General features: G+C 38.1%; 1 protein-coding gene across 1 annotated transcript in view; it reads left to right on the top strand.

Annotated features, from left to right (window-relative positions):
• LOC5564494 overlaps nucleotides 1-26304 on the top strand; it is a 48078-nt gene that overhangs the window by 15958 nt on the left and 5816 nt on the right. Inside the window, exons 2-4 of the mRNA XM_021838626.1 lie at nucleotides 1504-1694; nucleotides 22799-23521; nucleotides 24007-24026. Of these exons, the coding sequence (XP_021694318.1) occupies nucleotides 1504-1694; nucleotides 22799-23521; nucleotides 24007-24026 (934 nt within the window). The remainder of the gene's footprint in view (nucleotides 1-1503; nucleotides 1695-22798; nucleotides 23522-24006; nucleotides 24027-26304) is intronic.

The following is a 26304-nucleotide window of genomic DNA, read 5'->3' as shown; positions in this document are numbered from 1 at the left end:
ATTTTGGATTTTGGATTTTGGATTTTGGATTTTGGATTTTGGATTTTGGATTTTGGATTTTGGATTTTGGATTTTGGATTTTGGATTTTGGATTTTGGATTTTGGATTTTGGATTTTGGATTTTGGATTTTGGATTTTGGATTTTGGATTTTGGATTTTGGATTTTGGATTTTGGATTTTGGATTTTGGATTTTGGATTTTGGATTTTGGATTTTGGATTTTGGATTTTGGATTTTGGATTTTGGATTTTGGATTTTGGATTTTGGATTTTGGATTTTGGATTTTGGATTTTGGATTTTGGATTTTGGATTTTGGATTTTGGATTTTGGATTTTGGATTTTGGATTTTGGATTTTGGATTTTGGATTTTGGATTTTGGATTTTGGATTTTGGATTTTGGATTTTGGATTTTGGATTTTGGATTTTGGATTTTGGATTTTGGATTTTGGATTTTGGATTTTGGATTTTGGATTTTGGATTTTGGATTTGGATTTTGGATTTTGGATTTTGGATTTTGGATTTTGGATTTTGGATTTTGGATTTTGGATTTTGGATTTGGATTTTGGATTTTGGATTTTGGATTTTGGATTTTGGATTTTGGATTTTGGATTTGGATTTGGATTTTGGATTTTGGATTTTGGATTTTGGATTTTGGATATTGGTTTTTGGATTTTGGATTTTGGATTTTGGATTTTGGATTTTGGATTTTGGATTTTGGATTTGGATTTTGGATTTTGGATTTTGGATTTTGGATTTTGGATTTTGGATTTTGGATTTTGGATTTTGGATTTTGGATTTTGGATTTTGGATATAAAGTTTGAATTTTAAAATTCTAGGTGTGAAGATTGAGAAACTTTTTAATTTGTATTTGAGACACTTTTTACCTTGTACTTTAAATGCATATGATTGGCATGAATTGGTTTGTATTTAATGAAAATTTTATTTTATTCGCAAAACTCCACTGTTTTTGTTGGCAGTCCGATAAAAGTATTTAATTGGATAAGTTTAGAATTGGTTTTAAATAAATTTATGGAGCAACATTTTGCTTCAAATGCCGAAAAATAATAAGGGAACGAAAAAAAGCAGAAATACATTTTGCCCTTTGTTTATTTCGGCACCCTACATATTTTTCTTCTAATTTTTATCAACAAGTGCTTTGAAGTCGATAAAATGTGCCGAACTTTGTTGGAAAATAACATAGTTACGGGAATTTGAATTAAGATCATAGTTTATAATCTGCATTTGTGGTCAAACTTTGAAGATTTTTTTGTGTGATTTGCTTTCAATAGAGTTTACGAAATTTGAGTTTAAAAAACCTCCGAAAAATGACCCGCACCCTATTCCACACCATTTTGTCGTCGATTCATTAACTGCTTCCCAACCGAGAAACCACTCTACCAATTACGATTCGTTAGTCTGACGATAATCATCATAATCATCACAATTGATCAGTCCCAACACCAAAGCGTTAAAATTATTCCCTTCCCGCTTTGATTATTTTCAGAGGAATACTGGAAAACGCCGGCGCTGTCATTTCCCAGCGGCAACTCATGTGGGACATGGGCATCATCTATCCAGGGTTGAAGCTGAAGATTGGACCCACGCTGGGAGCCAATGGGGTGTTGGAGTTTGTGATGGATCCCGCCAGCAACGGACACAACGATGAGCGAACTTTCTTCGAGGAGAAATCAACAGGTGAGCTTTTTTTTCTGGTGGTGGGTAGGATTGGGTTCGGTGCTTTTGTGCGTGCGATGCAGTGAAGCTTTACAGTGGGGCGAGCGAGGCGAAAAGCTTCCTGAAGGCTTGTGGAAAGTTGAGCAAAAGAAAGGCTTTCGGATGTGAACGCTACGTTTGGAGAAATAAAATAAAGGGAGAGAGGGGAAGAATGCCATTATTTTGAAAAATGAAAAGTAAAATAATTGTATTTGAGAACTAAGGTGCTTCTGGCACAAAATAACTTTTCTGATCTCCCCAAATGGCATCAACCCGAATGCCTCTACCCCGAATGTGCCATAACCCTTGCTCTGAATAACATTACCCCGCGATTATGAAATTCGAGATTATGTGTTGTTTGGTGAAATGCAATTCAGGGTTATGGGGTGGAATCATCTGACATTATTGGCGATTAATTTAATTTAATTTAACATTATTGGTGAAGGCGTTTTAGAAATATACCTATTTCATCAATTCAACACTTTTCACTTCATGCATCTGTTTTAAAATTGCATTTGTATTGCAATATTGTTGAAATTGTTTCTAGAAAGCTTCTGATTTGTGTTGATATTCTGATTTTTTATATATAAATTATTTCCATTAGTTTATACCATCAGACACAAATTAAATACAATAAAATGAAACCATACCAGACAAAAAAATCAACCAGACAAAAGGAATTATGCATGCAAATAATGGATAACAATGTACATAAATGTCTGTGAAGATTCATAAAAACTCACTGGAAGTATCGATGTAGACATCCACAAAGATTACTTTCAGAAAATGTTTAAAATACTAATCTAGAATAGAGAGAGACAGCGAAGATATGAGTGAATATTAATTTTATTAGAACGAAATTCATGGTTGCAGGTAGAGAAAAAGGTAGGCATAGAAGGCTTGGTGCTGAGGTGATGTTCAATGGGGATGTGTTTGCAATTGTTGAAGAATTTGTTTATCTAGGAACACAGCAAGTGACAATGTGATCAAGATCAGTTTTACTTTTGTTAGGAGCATCCTAGCAAAATACCTTCTTCTGCAAAGTTGACCATTGAGACATTTTTGAAATTTCTTCCGAAGACACTTATGCTCTATCACTGATATGGATGGCGCTGTATGACACTTTATTAAAAACAAGCAAGCAATCGATTAAAATCTGTTTTCGTGCAAAAAATGGTAACAATAACTTTCCTGAACAATCTTCGTAGTTGCGGAATCCTGAACACTTGACGTAGTTCGTTTAAAACCGTCTCATGATTGCGATGATGGTATCGCTTATGGTAATTCTGTACGACAAGCTTAGATATGTAATGATCTTTGGGAAGTATTATGGGATTCATCGCATCGGTGCTAGCATATTCACAGGCACTTTTACGTCCATGCATTCGCAAAACTTGCAGTTCGTCCAGGAACGGGTTTAAGGTGAAAATTGAACTTGATTTAGGTATGGTCCTACTGGCATCGGAGTTGGTCAAAAGACTAATTTCTTCAGCGAATGATGCACTTTGAGCCTGCCGATATAGAAGACTTGCAGCATATACCAGCTCATCCTTGGAAAATGGTCCTGTATTGCGCTCGTTGGACGCTGATTTTTGTCGGATATTCCTGATGAACCTGATCACTGTGGCGGCCGTGCGCAACAAACGATTCCAGTCCGAAAAATTCTCCGCCTTGAACAGCGGTTTTGAGGCCGCCTCATGATACAAAAGATTTGCACGAAGTTCTTCTTTTGTTGAGTTGATGCTGAATGGTTCACATGGCCATACTTCCTTTGATTGCCACAAGAACTCCGGACCCCTGAACCACCTGCTTTGGCGGCTCAAATCAAGCGGACGTCTCAATTTCGTTGCTTCATCAGCAACATTGTCTTTTGTTCCAATCCATCTCCAGTAGACTGGCCCAGCTCAGTATGGGAGAAAAATAAAGTTGTATGATTCCACGGGGCACCCCCCAGGATTATTTCTTGGGGTTAGACGAAGCCTTTCTGAAAAATTCAGCTCATTTGGTCGTTCCATGAGCTGGCGCATTTGAATTGAAGTTAATATGGGATTGTCAGCTCAAACATATGAGCAACAGCACATCATGTACTGTTTGGTTCAGGAAAACTGATGATTGCGTTCAATTGGACCCAGAATGTCAAAAACAATACTTGATGTAATAGCGAAGAATATTGTAGAAGATTGTACCATGATCAAAATTAATAAAGTTGGTGTTTTAACTATCTGAAGTATATCATGCACAGTGGCGCGGGAAGTGGGTAGGACAGGTAGGACATGTACTACGCACAAAAACACCTGGATAGGACACTCAAAGGATTGTCCTACTCACGATTTAGCTAAAAAAAAAGATCAGCAGAAAGCTTGTAAAATAAATTAAACTATGCTTCAGAGAAATTTCAGAGACTATAAAGGGTCCTCCAGGCTTGCATGAATTCTATCTCAGATTCCCCTAAGAATAGCTTCAGGAATTATCATAGTATTTTTAATAAGATTTTTCCAGGGTCTCTTTCAGGGATCTCTTTCAAAATTGTTTTGGAGACTTATCTACTAACTTTCCCAGAAATTTTATTTTACGAAGGATGCTTAGAAGAATTTCTTCAGAATATGCTCCAGGCTTCCTTGCGACTACCTCCAGTAATTTCCTATCATTGAGTTTTCACCAGATATGTTTTTCACTATCTCTTCAACTGAGTTCTCTAGTTGTATTTCTAGGAGATCTCTCTAAGATTTCCACAGGTTTCTACAAAATTGAGGAAATCATCAAAGGTTTATCTTCGAATTTTTGAAAGAAAAATCGCTGTGTGTTTTTTTTTTTCAAGAAAGCCTGCAAGAATTTCTTCTGTTCATGTAGATTTCTTCAAGAATACATCCACAATTTATCCCAGAAACCCCAAATTTCTTAGAGGTTCTTTGGAAAAAAAACATTTATTTACTTAAAAATTTCTTCAGCATTTCATCCGAGTATTACTCCTGCAGTTTTTCCAAACATTTAAAAAAAAGTTTTCCCAAAAATTCTCATGCAACTTTTGAAAGTTTATTTAAGTTTTCACACCAGCTAATACTATACCAATTTTCCCAATAATTCCTCCGATCATTCCTGCACAAACTTCTATAGAGGAATTCCTTTAGAAAATTTTGCAAAGTGTTATCCCGAGACTCGATTGATTTTGTTTTTAAGTTTATCTTAGCAAATTATCTAGGAAATCCTCTGCAACTTACTCAAGAGTTCAGGAGTTATTTCAGAGATCATTGATGATTGATAGTGACTCTAATACTTCCACTAGTTTTATATGAGATAACTTCAGAATTTTCTTTAAAAGTTCTTCACGGATTTATTCTTCCAAAATAATTCATTGGCATTTTCCTGGAGAAAATATAAGTATGACAAGAAGAATTTCTGAAGAAACTTTAGAAGAAATCTTCGAGGGAATTGCTGAAGGTATCTTTAGAGAAATCTAGTTGAAATTTTAAATAAACTTTCAAAGACAGTATTATAGGAAATCCCTAGAAAGGTTGATTAATCATTGGATAAAATCTTAGAGGAATTGATACTTTCTTGAAAAAATTCACAAAGAATTTCAGGAGGAATTCTGATGAGTCTCTGAAGAAATTCTGTTTCTGTGGTTTTCTTTCGGTAAATCTAGGTTGAATTCTTGAGGCATCCAAAACAAAATGCCCTAGTCAAACTCATTAGGAAACTTTCGGAGTAACATATAAACATTTTATCTTAATAAATTGCAGATGAAATTCCTGGGGAAAATCACGTAATTCCAAAAGGTTCTTGGATCTTGAAATGCCTACTCTGATGCTTTGAAGAATCAAACTCTTCAAGAAGGAACTGCCTGAACTCCTGGCTTCTAATAGGTTTCGTTTTGTTTTCTTGGTTCCTGTTACGACTCTTCACAGCCTCTTTCTGAATCTTTTAAAGTCTCTTTTTTCAGGCAATAGGTCTCTAATTTCCTACTTTAAGCCACTTGCGTAGTCTGGCGTGAAAATGAGGGGGTTAGAAGCAAAGTGGTGTCAATGAAAAATTACTCAGTTTTAAGAAAATCTACTTCGAACTTTAACTGAAATTTTTCATTCCATACAAATTGTATGAGAGCCAAAAAATAAAAACAAACCAGTATTCTAACAATCATGTTATTTCGTCTATTGAGCGGATAAGTCACTTGAAAATATCTTTAGAACGCTTGGAAACAGAAGAATTTCCTCAACTCAAAACCGACCAAAATGTCACTTACACCCCTTTGCGTATGGGCCCTTTGAATACGGTAACTTGAAATTTCCAGTGTAGGATTCCATAGGGTCAAAATTTTTCTTAGCTTCAATGTGCACAACATATTTTCCAACGTTTGTCCTACCCATGGTTTCGAACGTGGACGCGCCTCTGATCATGCAACACTGCTTGTATTTCTTCAACATAGCTTGGAGGTAGCCACTAAGCGCATCATAGCCACCTATGACCGTGGGCGAGCTGAGGCACATGTCGCATGCATATAAGTGACTGTACGGGAGTGCTGATCTAAGCATAATTTTCAACAACTGAAAGAGTAATGAAAATGAGATCAAATCCAGATACAACCTTCTGCAATTATGTTCATTAGGGTATCAACTAGTTGATTTGTCATTCTGGGCTTATTTGAACGCGAGCAATTAGTATACGGAACGAAACAGTAACATAGGATCAATTTTCAATATATTTGAGACGAATATCCCATACAAACCTCAAATCGAATGCGCCAGCTGGTGAAGCAACCAATTGAGTTGAAATTTTGAGAGAGCGTTTTTCTTACCCTAAGGCTCATATCCAGAGGGTGCCCCGTTGAGTTTTACAACTTTTTTGTTTAAGGGCCAGTCTAATCTCCAGATAGCAATGTCAGTTGTTTCCAGTATTTCGCTAACTCGCCAACCCACGAACTGTGTATACTGACGGTGATCGGAGCGTAGCCAACATAAAACGTCCCGTGCATCGGTCCAAAACACTCGTTCATTTATACTAAAGGACAGTGCCTCAGTTATTGTGTTGGCAAGTCTGCTGCCAAGAACAGCACTTTGTAGCTCAAGACGTGGAATAGAGACGAATTTCAAAGGCGCTACTCGAGACTTAGCTCCGACAATGGCGCAGTCTACCGAGTTACCTTGTTGAAACCGTAAGTATACTACCGCCGCGTAGCCCATCTCACTAGCATCTACAAATGTATGTAGCTGAACATTCGTATCTGCTCCAAAGGTCGTTAAGGTACGGTAGCAGCGAGGAATGCTAATGTTTTGTAAATGAGGGATAATGCGAAGCCATTGCTCCCATTTCTCATCGAGATTATCTGGTATTTCATCATCCCAATTTATAGCGGATCGCCAAATTTCTTGAAAAAGTATTTTGAGGTGGACGAGTACATTGGATAGTAAACCCAATGGATCGAAAATGGACATGAGTGTTCGTAATACCTCCCTTTTGGCGGGCTTTCGCTCACCGTTCAAAAGCTCAGAGTCATGTTTCGGCGAGAGTTTGTAGGTGAAACTGTCTGTGTCCGTACACCACCACATGCCCAGAACCTTTTCCGCAGTGGAGGAATCCGACCCAACGTGTAGGCTTTTGTGTTCCGTTTTTCCCTGGTGTAAAGCTTGGAGAACGGTGGATGAATTTGAAATCCAATTTCTAATTTCAAAGCCAGCATTAGCGTGTATTGTTCGGACGTTTTCTGCTAACCGGATGGCTTCCTCTTCGCTTTCTACGCTGGCCAACATATCGTCCTCGTAGTGCTGTTTTGTGATGGCTTCGACTGCTCTCGGAAATTGTTCCACAAATTTCCCCGCGTTCAAGTTTTTAATAAACTGAGCACTGCTCGGGGAACAACATGCGCCAAACGTCATTACTTGCGATACGAAGGTACTTGGTGCTTCATCGTCTGGAGTATCCTTCCACAGAAATAGTTGACAGTTCTGATCTTCCTTTGCGATTTTTACTTGGAGAAACATTTCTCTTATGTCACCGCTGATTCCAATTTTATACTCGCGAAATCTGTACAGGACATTATTGAGAGGAACTAATTGATCGGGGCCCTTGATCAGCATCGAATTTAAAGATACATTTCCGGTCTTTGCAGCGCAATCCCAGACAATACGCAATTTTCCTGGCTTGTTTGCGTTGAATACAGGAAAAATAGGGACGTACCAAAAGCGTTGCATCTTCTCCTGCAGATCCGATTCCGAGAGTTTTCGTATATAACCCTTTTCTTTATAGTCTTCGATTTTCTCTCGAAGAGCCAACGCCAGATATGGATCTCTTCTCATTCTAGATTCCAAGCAATGATATCGACGCAAGGCAACAGGTTTCCGGTTTGGTAGACGGAATTGGTCATTTTTCCAGAGCAACCGAGTTTCATAATGTCCACTGTCAGTTTTGACTACCTTGTTCAAAATCTCTAGGGCTCTTTGATCTTCGCAAGATAAAAGTGGTTTATCAGGTTTCGTAACACCGAGTCCTTCTAATGAGAGATAGTCTTTAAGTGCCTGTTCCAACAAGTCGTCTTGATGCTCGATGCAAGAACAGGCTTGCACGCCGTGATATGCTAACAGTAGATCATCCTCGTCAGAGCCTCCATGCAAAACCCATCCTAGGCGAGTTTTGTGGCTATGGGTTCATTCTGCTTCCCTTCACGCCCCTTCAAAGGATAGCTGAGATTCGCGTTTTTAACTCCTATCAGTAAACGTGGCTGTGCATTCTGATAAGACTCAACTGGAATTCCTCGTAGATGCTCGTACTGGTTCGCTAGTTCCTGTGCGTCTAGGGATTGATGAAAGAGATCTAAAGCAGAAACCGTATGGACTCCTTGCAGCCAGTACTTTCTTTGATTTGTTCCACTTCCCGAAATTTGAACATTCAATTTTATTGACTCGTTTTCTAAACGACCCATGTTTCCTGTCCATTTGAGACAAAGAGGTTCACGTTTTCCTTCAATCTCCAACTCCACAGCAAGAGCCGCACCCATCAAGGTATAGGAAGACCCGTCATCCAGAAAAGCAAACGTTCTTATAGCTTTCTTGGGTCCATACAGAACCACAGGGATAACCCGGAATAAGGTCTTGTTGGTGAACTGATGATGAATGTTACATTCGCTCTCGGATGTTTTTGGGGCTACCAATTCACGACTCTCATCGGTTGCTTCTGATTTAACCTCAGGCTTTACAGGAGCTGTTGCGTTTCGTTGACTATTGTGTAGGAGTTGGTGGTGTTTATATTCACACCCATTCTTACCACATGCTTTTTGCGATTTACATATACCCTTATGATGTTTTAGGCATTTGCGACACAATCCAAACTCCTTGACAACGGCCCATTTTGCATTATAACCAAGTTCTTCGAACCGCTGGCACTTGTCAACGCTTGGGCAATTGCTTTTGCACACAACACACATTGCGTCTGTTGGTTTAGACTGGAAAGCCACGGATGGATGGGATGAATTTTTTGGCGCAATGTCAATGTCGTCGGCATGAGCATTCAAAAAAGCTGGATGGTTTTTTGTTAGCCGCTGAGCTTTAGCATCATTAGGAAGGCTTGCCAGCGGGCAGATATCTTCTGCAAGCTCGTATAGCCAGCTGGAGAAGATGGAGAGATTCACGGATGAAAAGTTGCGTCGATACCTAGCCCAATCTAACTTGATGGACGCTGGTAACTTATCAACGAGTTCTCGGAGAAGCGCAACGTTATAAGAGTATTCATTCAGCTGGCACGCCTCGATTGTCGCACATAAATTTTGGACGGCAAGAGCAAATTCAATTATCGTATCAAGTTTATCGGCTTTGGGAGCCGGTGTTGAGCTGATTTTGGCCATCAAATTATGCACAATGACCTCTGGATTTCCAAAGCGCATTTTCAAAGTCGAGATTATTTGGGTGACATTCATCGGATGCATTAGCATGCACTTAACGGACTCGAAAGCTTTCCCGGTGAGACATTTCTGCAACCGCACGAGATTTTCTTCTGCAGTATACCCACACATGTTAGTAGTAGTCGTGAACGATGAGAAAAACAGTGGCCATTCCTCAGGAGTCCCACTGAATGTCGGCAATTCACGGGACACGGCTTGTCGAGCGACCACCTGACTTCGAGTTAGATTGTTTCCCTCTTCATCTTCATACATGTTATGCCTTAGCGAAGATCGACCTAGGTTGAGTGAACTTGCATTTCTCGGTTGTTGGCTTGGCTGCTGACGTATGTTCGGGCGATCTATATTAGCATGGGTGACTTGAGGTCGGTGGAAGGGTTCTGCCGGTGCATTACTTGGGATTTGAAAACATCGTTCCATCGAAGATGTTGGCAGCATCCTGGGTTGCCGCAGAGGAACATTCTCATGCTGACCAGTAAACGTCCTGGTTGAAATGGGCTGGATATAGCTCGGATGCACATTGTTGGAAGGCGGCTGCATTGCCACGTTTATACCTTGTATTTCTAGTGGCAGTGGCTCCTGATTCACTGATGCGCGTCCAACATTCATACCATTGTTGATCCATTCATCTATACGATCATCAACTCTCTCGTCTTCAACTTCAGCGACCGATGATGATTCACTGGCAATCTCCAGAAGAATGGCGTACCGCTTTTGAAGATATTCGCGCTTTCTCAAATTCTCCTCTTCTTGCAATTTTCTTTCTTCGTCCAGCATCTTCAACTCTAACTCAAGTTGTTTCTGCTTGGTTGATCTCTTCGAAGCTTCTGAGTGCTGACTTGATGTCTCCCCCAAAACCTGCTTCGCGTTGTTTCGAGGTGCGTTAGACGTTGACTTCAGCGGCTCGTTCGAAGTTTGTCTAGCTGAATGGCCGGTAGTTGGAATGATAGTGCTGGATGCCAAGGGGATGTTGGTTGCTGCTGGAACTATCTGAGGATCTGAAGATGGTGGAAAGCATTGTCTAATATCCGCCATTCCAGGAAAGGCATTGGGAGCTGCATAAACAGCCGGTTGGCTTAATGGATTCGATGACGTGAACGTATGGAGCGAATGTGGTGGTACTGAAATGCCAGCGAGTTTGAATATGCTCGGCGGTATCAGCATTGACACGGTACACGTACTGACGGTAACATGAGTGTTTGATGGATGTGAAGAGTGGGTAGACCTAGGCGGAAACATCATATTAGAGGGAACGTGTGATATCATCGACTCGTTGACGTCACCACTTGTTGTAACGTTGGGCAAGACGGGTAGAGTTGTCGGGATTTGGGGAACGACGTTTAGCGGTACTGATGTTACTCTTATTGCTGGGTTTGTTTGAACTGACGTACTCACGGCTGGATCGGAAGATGGTTCCTTTGTAGAAGCCTTCTTTCTACCTCCCTTTGCGACAGACAGGCACTTAGAGCACTGCCAGTCGCGAGAGGCGACACCTTGACTCACTTCGACGCACTCAAAATGAAACCAGTCATCGCATCTATCGCACTGGACCATTTGTGTGTTGTCTTCGTCGGCGCAAGCTTTGCAGTGATGATTGCCATCATTACCACCGATGACGTTGCGTGGCCCATCTGTCGACCGCCCATCTCGGGGCGCGGAATTGCTTCTCGTCTTAATCGGTGTTCGTCCAAGCATTGTCCAGTTGGAACCGGATAAACGAATTTTTTAAACTGTTGATCTACCAACCAACGATTAGGGATAAGAAAAGGAGACCACGGGATTCCGATTTCCTAATGTATATTTCGCACATTAAAAAATTCCTGAAAGAACAAATATATTACTTCCAATTCACTTTGGCCTCAAATCCACTTACGTTTAGTTCTTTCGTGTTCTTTTTTCCTCCTTTCTTAGTCCCGAAATTACTTCAAGCACGTAGTTTAATCCTAGCTCGGCTCCTACTAAGTTTAAACATTCAATGATTGGGTTCATAGTGTAATTAGTTGGTAAACTTACGATTACTAAAAATAGTGATTTCATACGACCCTTTGGTTCGACTAATATAGTAAGTTCAATTCAATTCTTTAAGGAAATTTAGAAATTAATGTAAGTTGTTTGGTTTACTATGATTCACTCAATTACCTTGTAATAAGATATATGTAAAAACTAAATGTAAGATACTTCAAATTTAGTAGTAATTATCGAGAACAACAATATATAGACAGCCTTTTTGTCGAATCATCTATTTTGACGGCTTCAAATCTTTTTCTCTACCTATCAGTTAAACGCCAGTAAGTAGGATCATGGTACAGCTAAGAACAATAGTCTAGATGAGTCGCGCCGACCGAGGGGTCGCAACAGGGGTATTGGTACATTCGGGAAAATGGAAATCGGGGTCATGGCATTCGGAGTAATGGGTTTCAGGGTACACCCGATTCTGTTTTTTCACGAGGGTTCGTACCACAGTATTTAGATCGGCCGAAATCATGAACCTTATTCTGTAGAACCTTTAGTGTCTTCTAGGAAGTTGATTCATTTTGACCGATTACACAATTTTGTAGAACATTGTTGCTACCGAAAACTTCGCATTTTCAAGATATTCGAGAAAAACTAGTTTTAGGGGATCGTTCATAAAATACTCCCATATTTTGGTAATGCGGCTAAATAGACACTAGGTGTCTTTGGCAAAGTTATTTGTATTTGAATTATCTACAACTTTGCCGAAGACACCATATTTAAAGAAAGTCATTTCAAAAACATATTTTCGCAGCACCGCCTGTGGCAAAGTTACGAACTTATATTCACCACCAATATATGCGCTATAGTTAAAGAAAATTTTCGTCCGAAGACACCATTCCGAAAAAATCACGTTTAAAGGTGGGGATTTTTTTTTTATTACCGTACGGGTTTGGGCCGAAGGGTCTCAGATTTTCATGAAACTTTTTCCACAGGCAGGGCTCATGGATATATGAATAAAAAAAAATTGAGAAAAATTCAGGGTCGCCTATTTTTCCGGAAATTTTTTGTTTTCCCTTGACACTACTTACTTTGAAAAATCATAACTCAAGAACGAAGCATCGTAGAAACAAAGTTTTTATATGAAAATTTAAGCAAATTTTCTCAAAAATCCAAAAAAAATATGAACTAGAAAAAGTTTTCCACAAAATTTTCAACCGTTGCGAAAATTCGTAAAGAAAAGCCGGAAAAACTATGCCCGAACTCGTGGAAAATTTTCAAAAAAATATTTTCGAGAAGGTAATTTTATAAGCTTTAATCACTGAAATTTTTGGAATGCACTTTTTTTTCGTTTTTGAGTTATGGCCAATTTTGTGAAAAATGTCCAGATGTGCCATATAAGACTTTTCTTTGAAAAATCATAACTCAAGAACGATACATTGTAGAAACAGAGTTTTTTTATGAAAATTTAAGCAAATTTTCTCAGAAATCCAAAAAAAATATGAACTGGAAAAAGTTTTCCACAAAATTTTCCACCGTTGGGGAAATTCATAAAGAAAAGCTGGAAAATCTATGCCCAAACTCGCGGAAATTTTTTAATAAAATATTTTTAAGAAAGAAACTTTATAAACTTCAATTCTGGTAACTTTTAGGATGTACTTTTCTTTAGTTCCTGATCTATGGTCAATTTTGTAAAAAATGCAAAGATTTGCCATACATGCCTTTTCGTTTAAAAATCATGACTCAAGACTCATCATGACTTGTCGAACTTCACGCAAATTTTCATCTTTTCCGTAATCCACCGAACTCCATTCGTATGAAGCTTACTGATGAGGCCTTGGCTGATCGATCATAGATTTGTCCTTACTGATTTGTGGCCGTCCAGTCCGAAGGGGTTACAGCATAAAGAATTGTATTCGTAATATTGAACTTTGTCCATTTCAACAGCTTCGGAAAAACATTTTTCACTTTCCAAAAATTAATAACGAGGAATATACAGCTGATAGACAACACTTGCACTTTCTCACTGCTCTTTGTTAGTTTCTGGTAAACTTATGATTTTCAAGCCATACCTATCCCCATATGATCCCCAGGTGCTACAGATTTAAGTTCACGATTTCAACCGATCGAAATACAGCGCGCTGGTGTAACTTTTGTTTGAGCGCCTGACGGAAGGGTAAGAAAATTCCAAATCGAAGCGCTTGTAAGTTGCATTGCATTTCATCCCATCTTTCGATCATCTGAGCATGATATGGATCGAATTGTGAGATATCATCATAGAGCTCTGTGATCGATTTTCTTTCAGTATCTTATGCTCAGATGAACATCTTGAACTCAGCAATCCACGCATTTGATTTACTTGGCGAAAACGGACACACTTTGTATCAATACACCCGTTTGACAAGGTATTGATAGTGAAATGGCTAACCGGGCAAATGCTTAGCTATAGCGGAACCCTTCAATCACAACTAAGGTTAGTGAGGAAAACTTATTAAAATGAGATCTCGTTTTCATCTTCATTAACTTTTTAGGGTTTGCTACATTTTTCTTTCACCTCTGCAGAAAAGACGGAAGTAAAAATAAAATTGTGATGACATGAAGTAATACAGTTGCTGGAATCAATAAAAATATCTTTTGTTGATAATATGAAGAATTGCATTTTTTTTATTTCAATTCATCTTCATAATTGCACTTTGATATTTGTGATTTATTCATAAAGCATGTACCTTCAGCTTTCCCCATGTACGACTCGCATCAGCTCAGGTACCCTGAACAACCGTGGCATTTAGGAATCTGGTCAATTATTTCAAACATGGTTCTTACCGATAATAATTACAATGCGTTTACTCCAATATCCACCGAAACGAAAATTTTGTTTGATAGCTGTTTAACTAAATTGACGTAAGCTACGAATTTTCATTAACGCGGTTTACCGCCTAACATGAAATGATTCGAAACCATCCCACAAGGACACCACGTAGGTGAAGTGCGCTATATATGGCAAGATAAGTAAACAAACTGTTCGTGAAACAAATGTCATACAATCTGGATTTCCCTGATTATTGAACAACTAAAAACTCAACCAATCACTAAGGGCCGGTTTCTTTACCTCAGTTTACGCCATAAAACACCTTTTCTCATATGGTCAAACTAGGTTTAAGGCCTAAGCGGTGGTGAAGAAACCGCTTATAAGTGGGCATTCGTTAATCCAATTAAATAGTAGGTATTCAGAAAAACAAATTCAAGAGAACTTACATAGTAACTCTATGCCAAAACATTATGCCTTTTATTCTCTGAAATACTATTATTTTACAAGAACAATAATGCAAGCCCGATATTGTTGTTCAAACTATAAATTCCAGAAATTTCAGTTTTCGCTGCTTGAAAAGTCAAAGGCTGACCACAATTGTTCATTATTCTAAGACTATTTTTTGCCACTCTTGATTTCCGAACACGACGATATTTTCCAAAACTGCTCTCCAGTCATACGTTGTTAATTCTGTAAAGGAAATGAACAGGAAAATGAAGCATAATAAGAAAAGTTAGTTAGGAAGGTAATTTGGGCCAAACCACCAAGCAGCTGTCAAGATTATCTTTTAATGCTCAGGATTGAAAGATGATATCATTCCAGAGCGCTCTTGGATTAAAGATAATATCTTTCCATTATCCGAAGATGATCTTATTCATCAGATGAGATTGCAATGCCTGCTTGTAACACATTTTATATAATCATGTGTACCTCAAGAGCTTGATTAGCTAGATAATGGGTATGGGTCCAGCTTTCGACTTGGTCGTATTCCGTCGAACCGACCCCTTTTGGCCTTACTAATCTCATTGAGCCATTGGTTATGAGTAGTGTGGTGACAACAAGGCAACAGTGCGACGCTAAAAACAAAATCTCTCACTGTTGTTCGTAGGCACACGCTTACGAGAGTCGAATTGGGCATCTAAGAGAGCCGAAGGGGATGTAGGGTTGTGAAACAGAATATAGGGTCGTGACGGACTTTGGTTTCAGGTTGGCCGATTGCGCTGCAGAATCGTTACCCGTTCTGTGCCGTAGCGGGTTAATGCGCCCAGTCTAGCGCATTGGGAGTCGTGGGATCAAAGTCCACCAGAACGATTTTATTATTTTTTCACAATTTTACATCTCAATTTGTCCAAATTGACTTTTGTGTCTACGAACTTCAGATTTTTAAAAATAATAACACCGTCGGCTGGTTTAAACCGTGATAGGCATGATAACCCTAGTTGCGTCCAATTTAATTAAAATTTATAAAACATTCTGATAAATACCCAACTAACAATGAAAGCTGAACAGCAAGAGTTATTTCTGAACATTGACTGAACAATGGTGTACAAGGATGAACACTGTGACAGCTGAACAATAATTTGAAGAGAAGCTTATTAAACAGTCTTATTCAGCAGTACACTCAAAGCTGAATATCAAGTTGAACAAACTTTCTTCCATCTACAGTTTTTACTTTTGTTCAGCAAGCATTATTGACACTGATTAAAGGTTATTTAAAGCTTCAATCAAATCAACATCCACTGCCGAAAAATTGTCATATCGGACGGGAACAAAAATACACCAACCAAAGTTTGGGTCGTTTATGTAGGTACGTCCTGCATCACGGAGCGGACATACTTTAAAAGCACACAGGTATTTCTTTTCTCGATAAAAAAAACACCTGAATTCGGCATCGATGAGCTTGGGTACCTAACAAAAAGATGAAATACTACACTCGATCACGGAGATATTTTGCATTAACTGAACGAACTGGTAGAAAAAATATATTTTTCACAATAATCATCACAAAATTAACTGTCAACAATTAAGCAGATTGAAGATTTTAAAACAAAAATCACAACACATTTTGACAGCTAATTGAAATGTTTTCACATAGCACTGATATCGCTTCTCCAGCCTCCATGCAACCTTTAACATATCTCTTATTCAGACATGTCGGCAAGTTATTATCTTGTTCTGAATGTTGTTCACACAGCCTCATGTAGTAGTAGTAGTTGTCAAGGTAAGTGGCTGTAAATCAGTGAATCTGAATTCAATTCTCAATTGATCCTTATTAATAATCTTCGTCTTTAAATTCCAGCTCACATCTCTACTATGTATTTGAAATGGTTAGCGGCATTGATAAAACCCAAATATATGAACCTGTAAATATTTTGACTTTTTTTTGGTTTATTGTTGAAAAATGGATGAATGAGCGATTGTTCAGCTTTTGAAGGTTGCCATCTGTTTTAAAAATAGAACTATCGTCATTGAAAATAACTTGAATAAGAGCATGCTAATCCTTTATTCAGCCTTCCATATAGCTTCAATCCAGCTTAAGGCTGAATAAAATCGGCAGAATTAGATGTTTAAAAGCGCCAGAATTAGATAAGGAGGCTATGAACAGCTTTTATTCGAACAAAAGCTGATATGAATTAGCGGCTATTTTCAAGCTTCAAAAAATCATAACTACCGGAAAGAATATCAAAACTAATCGGAAATACCTCTACAAAGTAGTTTATCCAATTCTACAAACTTTTTTCGAATAGGATTTTATGGTTGGAGCAAGTTTTATCTTAGTCTGGTTAAGGTTTGTGTCTCAAGGTTCTTGAAAATATCTTTTTTCGGGGAGTGTTTTCTCTGAAAAGCATAACTGTATGAAAATTCCGGATTTTTAATTTCCAGACATGATGACTATGCATATCTAAAAGCAGTGTTTGGATTTTGATCCGAATAAGCCGATCGAACCATATTCGGAGAGTGTAACAGTTCGCGGGGCCTTCCTTAGCCGAGTGGTTAGAGTCCGCGGCTACAAATCAAAGCCATGCTGAAGGTGTCTTGGTTCGATTCCCAGTCGGTCCAGGAACTTTTCGTAGTGGAAATTTCCTTGACTTTCCTGGGCATAGAGTATCATCGTACCTGCCAAACGATATACGAATGCGTAAATGGCAACTTAGGCAAAGAAAGCTCTCAGTTAATAACTGTGGAAGTGCTCATAAGAACACTAAGCTGAGTAGCCGGCTCTGTCCCAGTGGGGACGTTAATGCCAAAAAGAAGAAGAACAGTTCGCGAACCATAATAGTTCGTGGCACATCGCATTCGGAGAGCCTTATGAATATAAACATTCACTCTCTCGTTTGGTACGTGGCACGAGAACGTTCAAGAGCAGCAACTCCCACAGACTGCAACAGTATCGACCATTCGGGTGGTTTATGTTTTGCATAAAATTGGTAATAACATTCATATTTTCTGGTAATGCAGCCTTTAACAGCTTCATTACAATCTATTGGACCATTGAACACCCCTTTGGTTGCAAACATAGCAAAGAAAATAAAAAAAATATTCGCCTCTGTTTCTTGATCAGAATGAGACTGGGTCAGCGAATGTTACAATTGTTGACACACAGTGATCGGCGCCAAACAGTGGGTGGTGTGTGTCTGTCTTATTTTCGTTCATGGCTCGTTATATTCCACGAACGATAAATGTCATGCGTGTTGTATTAATGCAGGCGGATAAATTGGATGAAATTATGGCTCGTGTGTTGATGATCGTTGAGCAAAAGCAAAAGCAATGCATGTTAGCAAATAATTCATTCGTTAGTACATGTGACATGCACGATTAATCTTTAATCAGGTTGCGATGCTGTGTTCGATCTTTGGGCATTTTTTGTAATTTATTGCCTCAAGCAACATGTAAGCAGTTGATGGTCAATGAATTCATATATTCATTATTTAATTAGCTTTTAAATAGTGGTAATAGCAAGTGGTTTTGATTTCCCACATGCTAGTTATGATTTTCTGAACCTTGAAATAAGCCCAAAAACACATGTTTAACTTGAGGCATACCGTAAACATTATCAAATGAGTTTCCAGACGTTGTTCTTAGCATGAGAATTCAGAATACTTCTTGACCGGAAGATTTGCAGACATTTTTTCAGATATGAACAGGTCTACTGCACAAGGCGCATACATACACAGCAAAAAATCTGTAATTTACATGGCACGTATTTTTTTATGAAAATCATGTAAAAGGAGTTGCAACTGAACATTCAACGATAATTAATGTAAACTGTCTCATTGCATTATATAATGCTTGCAATCTTGAGTGAAACTGGAAAATTTCATGATCTTACATCCAACATTCGCCAATCTTGCATGCTTTCTTGCATCTTGAAAGTGAAATTGTAAACAAGAAATCTCGGTTTACATGATTCTACGCTAAATATCCTGTAGAAAATAATGCACATGGATGGATCGACGGCTTGTCATTTGATGTTCAGCGTGAAAATCATGTAAACCGAGCCGTTTTGCGTGGAACATTCTTCGAGAGAAGACGTTTTGCGTTCAATATTAAGGATTTTGGTAACAATGTTGTATATAATAGATGTGTTTATAGGGTTTATCATTGAATAATACATGAGAAATGGCTTTGCATGATTGAGGCTAAAATTACGTTACGTGTAAATCTAAGATTTTTTTGGTGTGTATAAGTGATTGTACGGTAATGTCTATCTATGCATAACTTTTAACAACTCAAATGCTTATGAAAATGAGCTTATATCCAGATACAACTTTCTGCAATTATATTCGTTAGATTATTAACTACACACCAAAAAAATCTTAGATTTACACGTTACGTAATTTTTGCCTCAATCATGCAAAGTAATTTCTCATGTATTATTCAATGATAAACCCTATAAATACATCTATTATATACAACATTGTTACCAAAATCCTTAATACTGAACGCAAAACGTCTTCTCTCGAAGAATGTTGCATGCAAAACGGCTCGGTTTACATGATTTTCACGCTGAAAATTCAATCACAAATAATGCACATGGAATGACAAGCCGTCGATCCATTCATGTGCATTATTTTTGGCAGAATATTCAGCGTAGAATCATGTAAACCGCGCATTCTTGTTTGCAATTTCACTTTCAAGATGCAAGAAAGCATGCAATATTGGCGAATTTTGGATAGGAGATCATGAAATGTTTCAGTTTCACTCAAGATTGCAAGTATTTTCGAATGCAATGAGACAGTTTACATTAATTATCGTTGAATGTTCAGTTGCAACTCCTTTTACACGATTATCATAAAAAAATACGTGCCATGTAAATTTGAGATTTTTTTTGCTGTGTAGTGAATTTATCATTCTGGGCTAAATTGAACACAATCAACTAATTCACGGAACGAAACAGTGAAATAGAATCAATTGTGAATATATTTTAAACAAATATCCCATACAAATATAGAATTGAATACGCCAGCTGGTGGAGTAACCAATCGAGTTGATATTTTGAGAGAGCTTATTTCTCACCCTTAGGTACATATCTACACAGCAAAAAATTCTCAAATTTACATGGCACGTATTTTTTTATGATAATCATGTAAAACGAGTTGCAACTGAACATTCAACGATAATTAATGTAAACTGTCTCATTGCATTCGATAATGCTTGCAAACTTGAGTGAAACTGAAACATTTCATGATCTTCCATCCAACATTCGCCAATGTTGCATACTTTCTTGCATCTTGAAAGTGAAATTGCAAACAAGAATTCTCGGTTTACATGATTCTACGCTGAATATTCTGTCAAAAATAATGCACATGGATGGATCGACGGCTTGTCATTTCATGTGCATTATTTATGATTGATTTTTCAGCGTGAAAATCATGTAAACCGTGCCGTTTTGCATTCAACATTCTTCGAGAGAAGACGTTTCGCGTTCAATATTAAGGATTTTGGTAACAATGTTGTATATAATAGATGTGTTTATAGGTTTTATCATTGAATAATACATGAGAAATGGCTTTGCATGATTGAGGCTAATATTACGTTACGTGTAAATCTAAGATTTTTTTGGGGTGTAGGGAGTGTCCCGTTGAGATTTACATCTTTTTACAATTAATTCCAGGAGTCTCAAGAAGATTCTGAACAGATATTCCGTCAGGATTCTTATCAGAATTCCAATAATATTCCAAGTGACAACCACACACCAAAAAAATCTTAGATTTACACGTAACGTAATATTAGCTTCAATCATGCAAAGCCATTTCTCATGTATTATTCAATGATAAAACCGATAAACACATCTATTATATACAACATTATTACCAAAATCCTTAATATTGAACGCGAAACGTCTTCTCTCGAAGAATGTTGTATGCAAAACGGCACGGTTTACATGATTTTCACGCTGAAAATTCAATCATAAATAATGCACATGGAATAACAAGCCGTCGATCCATCCATGTGCATTATTTTTGACAGAATATTCAGCGTAGAATCATGTAAACCGAGAATTCTTGTTTGCAATTTCACTTTCAAGATGCAAGAAAGCATGCAACATTGGCGAATGTTGGATGGAAGATCATGAAATGTTTCAGTTTCACTCAAGTTTGCAAGCATTATCGAATGCAATGAGACAGTTTACATTAATTATCGTTGAATGTTCAGTTGCAACTCGTTTGACATGATTATAATCAAAAATTACGTGCCATGTAAATTTGAGAATTTTTCGCTGTGCACGAGAGGATTTAAAAAGATTCTCTTTTTGAATTCTAAATATGAAACCTGAGAAACCTCCGAACAAAAATCCTTTTATTATTTTGATTCCTAAGATGATTTCGAATGGGAACTCTGTGTGGGAAGTTCTGTGAGGATTCTGAGTGGCAATTGTGTGAAGATTTCGAATGGGAATCATGAGGTTACTGAAATTAAAAATTCCGTAATCCGGAGTAAAATAGATAAGTTTTTGGATAATTTTTCACTCGTGATTACATAATTTTCTTTTTTTTTTGCTTTCTGAAAGTCTTAGTTATGTAAAAAAATAAATGATAAAGTCAACAAAATCCCATTCCGAATACATTCACATTTTTAATTAGCAATTTTATTTGGGTTTATTTGCATAAATTTCGACTGTTAATCCGGATTTATTAAAAAAAAATGAATCCTTGAAATCATAAGATGTGATTCAAAAAAGTATGTGTTGCATCGATTCCTCAATTCTTCTTCTTATTCCTGTTCTAGAAATTTGAACTACAAATATGTTAGTCGAAATTTCAGCACTTTTATCCGATTTCAACAAGCCAAATGCGATATTTGGACCATCTCATTAACACACGGATACAAATCTGATCCCCAAATCATGATTTACAAATCATGAAATTCATCAATTGGTTAGGTCATAATACCAGGATCACAAATCATGGTTCCTGGAGTCATAATCATGATTCTTCATAAGCGTAACATGATGTGTTAAAACACTAAGCGGTGCACTTTACTTCGACTCATTCGTATTGATCACTCATATATTTTTTTATATGACAAAGTGGTTGAGAGGTAGAGTATATGGCTAACAATCGGAAGGTTCTTGGCTCGACTCTCAGTGTATGCTATTTTTTTTTATTTTGTCCATCATAAACGGATGCGCGACTCAGCATTTTTGGCATTTGAATCATGATTCCGAGCAATCAGCAACAAAAACCTAACACGTGTTTTGTGTTAGTCATGGGCTGTTTGCCATTTTTCATACCCATTCAGAAAATGGCTCTATTTCTAGTATACATATCTACGAATATCAGTTGCAATATCGACAATCAATCGAACGGAAGTTAAGGCCTGAAATTAAAACCCGATCAGGAGCTCAATGATGAACTAGCCAAACGAGTAAAAGTAACTAGATCAAGAACACCACACATTACTTAAGTTTTTGAAATTTAAGAAGTAGAATTGAAATATTAAAAAAAGGATATTTTATTGATTATTATAATCCTAAGTTTATTCTTTCTTATATAGAAAATGGGATTCACTAATCCATCTTCGACATCCATTCAAGGTAGGGGCCCAGATAGCCGTGGGGATAAGCGCGAAGCTATTCAGCTAGGTAAGTCGTGGGTTCGAATCTCAGTTGGGACCTAACGCCAGAAATAAGCAGAATAACACAAAACAAATGCAAACACGAACCTGTCACATGAAAAGGCCTATCGTCATTGGAATATATTTGCTTTCATAGGAGAGGAAAAATCAAATTTCTGAATTGTTTTGCTATATAATTAAAATTTGAACAAAGAAACGATTAGGTCCAGTTCATAAAACATGGTTTAACCACTGCAAAGAAAGCCCAACCAATCATATCCAAAAACTCTCTCCAAAGAAAGCTTCTTCGTCAACTTGCATACAATATATTCCCCACACACAAGCTCTCACCAACGCTTTCACCTTTCTATCTCCCAACAGCTCGCATCTTGACGCGCAACTTTGTGGTCCCGTTCCTGCTCGGTCTCAAGTTCAACCTGGCCACGCTGCTCCCGCTCATCTTCGGTGGGCTGATTCTGCTGAGCAAAAAAGCTCTCATCTTGGGAAAAATCGCTCTGTTCGTGTCGGGCCTATTTGGTTACGGAAGCATCTTTACGCCCGGAATCGGTTATGGCCTTGGCTATCCAACGGCTTCGACGTTCGGTGGACTCGGAAGCTATGGCGGTTTCCATCATAAACCGTTTCGGTACGGCGATGCGTTGAGCGATAAACCGGATTGGGAAAGCCATCAGCAGCAGCATCATCATCACTATAAACCGCAAAGTGATTCATTGCATCAGAGCTATTACGGCGGGGGCTCGCCGTCAACTGTGTCAACGCAAGCGGATGATAGCGTGAGCAGTGGCTATTATAAGAAGCAGGACAAGTTCTTGAACTTGGACGAAAGGTTGGAGGCGCAGTCGTCGGCGCTGGTGGATAAGTTCTACGATTACGAAAAGCAGCAGATGATGAAGGATCGGACGTCGAGGTTGTTCGAGAGGAAATACTACGAAACGGAACAGGCAAAAGAGAAGGACGGCGGGGGAGGAAATGGGAAGGGGGTGAAGGGAGATGGTTATACTTTCGTTACAGGGGACAATGAGGAGCGGAACGAACGATCACTGCCAATGTCAAGTGGATACAGGAGCTTTGCGTGGAGTGAGAGTTAAGGTGAAGTGAATTTCACAGTGTAGCATTTAGGCCAAATATTTATTACCAAACGACACCATAAGTTATGAACATTAGCTGTAAGGCCTAACCATAAGTACTTTCAATAAAGATAATGCATTTTCCTTAACATAATTTTGACAATAAGTTGAGAAGCCATAGAGAAGGACACTACGGGGAGAAATCTTGAGTTTGAACTTTTCAAAGAATGTTTACTACTTTGTTGGTATGGATATAAAATCATTCGAAAATGTAGTGTATAGCTATTAGTACATACGTGAAGCAGAAAACTGTCCACTTATTTTTCTTTTCAGACTTTGCCTCCCTCTGAATTTTTGTTTATTTTTAGGAACCACCGGGGCAGATTTCAGTAGAAATACTAAAATTATGCTAAAATCACAGTAGAGCTTTGGGGCTTCCTAGATTCCGGCTGAATTTTTACAATACCTTTCTAATTTCCGATTATAAATATGGTATTCTAGCTGTTTCGGTGGCATTCTTGGTATTCTGCTCATAATCCAGAAATTCTGATTGTATCCCTGACATTCCTTATATTCAAAATAAGTGTTTTATAATGTTGGTTAGATTCCGCAGAATTCTAGTACGAATGCTACGGTCCCAGTCAGAATTTTTAAGAATTCGGAGGTAATTTTTCGAATAATGGACAATTCTCCCGGGGCATAGCTGTATAACCATCTAGTAGTTGTGAAACTGCTTTCGACACCTTCTCCTTCAAAAGTCTTAAAGTAGTCAGTGCTTCTTAGTATTCAGAATATTCTGCTAGAACCCTAATCTTGAAACTTGATGTACAGTTTGATATGGTTCCGAATAATATATACATTACTACAAATGCGAACATGACTGATCATGCACTCCGAAACTTGTTTTATGGCGATATTTCGGAAGTTTTTAAACACATTTTAGTGCGTCCGCAGGCATTCAAATTTTAACTGGTTCCAGTTTCTAGGATAATTATGAACATCAATGAAACCTCACACAACACACATGAAGATAAGCGAAATAAAATATGAGTTTTGGATATCTCCTCGAAAAATTCGAAACATCTTCGGTATCCAGTGGCCAATAAGCATGGTCAAGCAAGTTATTTAAACTATACCAAATTTGACGTCAAATGCGTCCAGATGTATTTCCTTTTAGAAAAGTTATAAGTTTTTGAATAAAAACAAAAGTTTACCTATCCCATGTAGAAATTTTTATTAAAAACTGCATGTTTCCTGCCAAGTTGGGAAGTTGCAAAAATAATTCCAATAGGAAAGGTTGATAATCCTACCACTGAAAACATTGGGGTGTGTAATGTCTGTTACATTACCGTGGGGTTGACGTAGGACTACTATGAACACAACTTCATCAATTGTAGACTCTAACAACAGTGTTGCAGTAGCTTTTTACAGATGATAGAATGTTTGATGATAGATGATAGGTTCTGTGATTGTGAGTATTTAATTACATTATGGTTTTAAGGGAGATCTGTCATTTGGTTTGGAAGCTTTTTCTGTGTTTCGGATTTCAAAGTAATATACTTTAAAAAATCAGTGGAGGTTATGTACAAGACACGACTGCATGGGGGTTGTGTATAAGACACAACCACGCCATGTGATTTGCTGCATTTGAATTTAAGTCAATTGTCATAATTGCAACCTTCCTTCAGTTATAATTCAGAATGTAATAGTTTGTGAACAGTGAGGAGCTCTCCGTTCGGAGAAGTGCCTCAGTCATCGATATCGTTATCGTCACTGTACATTTCAATTTGTCGTATTGTCAATTTTTCATCTTCTTCTTGGCATTAACGTCCTCAGAGCCCTTGGCATTAACTGTCCCAGAGCCTGCTTCTCAGCTTAGTGTGTGAAAACTTCCACAGTTATTAATTGAGAGCTTTCTTTGCCAAAGTTGCCATTTTCGCATTTGTACATCGTGTGGCAGGTACGATGAGACTCTATGCCCAGGGAAGTCAAGGAAATTCCAATTACGAAGAGATCCAGGTCCGACCGGGAATTGAACTCAGACACTTTCAGCATGGCTGTGCTTTGTAGTCACGGGTTCTAACCACTCGGCTAAGGAAGGCCCCTATTGGCAATTTGCAATTATTCATAACAAATCCGATATTGTATGATACTACGAGAAGAATTAAGAGATTATAGCTAGTATGTGGTAAACACATTTGGAAGAAAAGGGCCGATTGAATTGTTGAATTCGAGTAACACGGACACATTTTGACGGCGCACTGATTGAAATCCTCCTCTACCGATAAGGATTGCGGTGGCGATGACATTGGGGCTTCAACAAGCGGCTTAGGACGATTTTCTTTAGCCATCTCGTACAAGTCTTGCGTTAGCGCACCGATTCCTTCAGGGCCAATTCTGGAAGCGCGAGTCAATTTAGAAATCTTGAGCGATTTCACAAACCGGATGCTGGATTTGCAGCAGCTCGATGATCAAGAGCTCTTATCAGCTCAAAAGCGAAAATAGAATGAAACCGAATTCAACGACGGAGATATGCTTTATACCCTTAGAATAGCAGATGATGAGCAGATGATGATCCTCCTTTTCGTATTCTTCGCTTTCTGATCTGGGAAATAGGCTATATGAAACTGATGTCTTGGCAAGGGATGTACAAGATTAACATTATGATGTTATTGCATCCCAACGGCACTGCAGCAGCGTGGCCATTGGGAAACATCCTCAAATTTTAATTTGTCAATTATTCGTAATAAATCAGATAATGTATGATTCTACGAGAACACTTAAGAGATTATAGCAAGT

This window comes from Aedes aegypti, chromosome 1 (genome assembly GCF_002204515.2).
Source record: "Aedes aegypti strain LVP_AGWG chromosome 1, AaegL5.0 Primary Assembly, whole genome shotgun sequence".
Lineage (NCBI taxonomy): Eukaryota > Metazoa > Arthropoda > Insecta > Diptera > Culicidae > Aedes > Aedes aegypti.
Note: the sequence above shows the minus strand (reverse complement) of the source record. Positions and strands in the feature narration are given on the sequence as shown.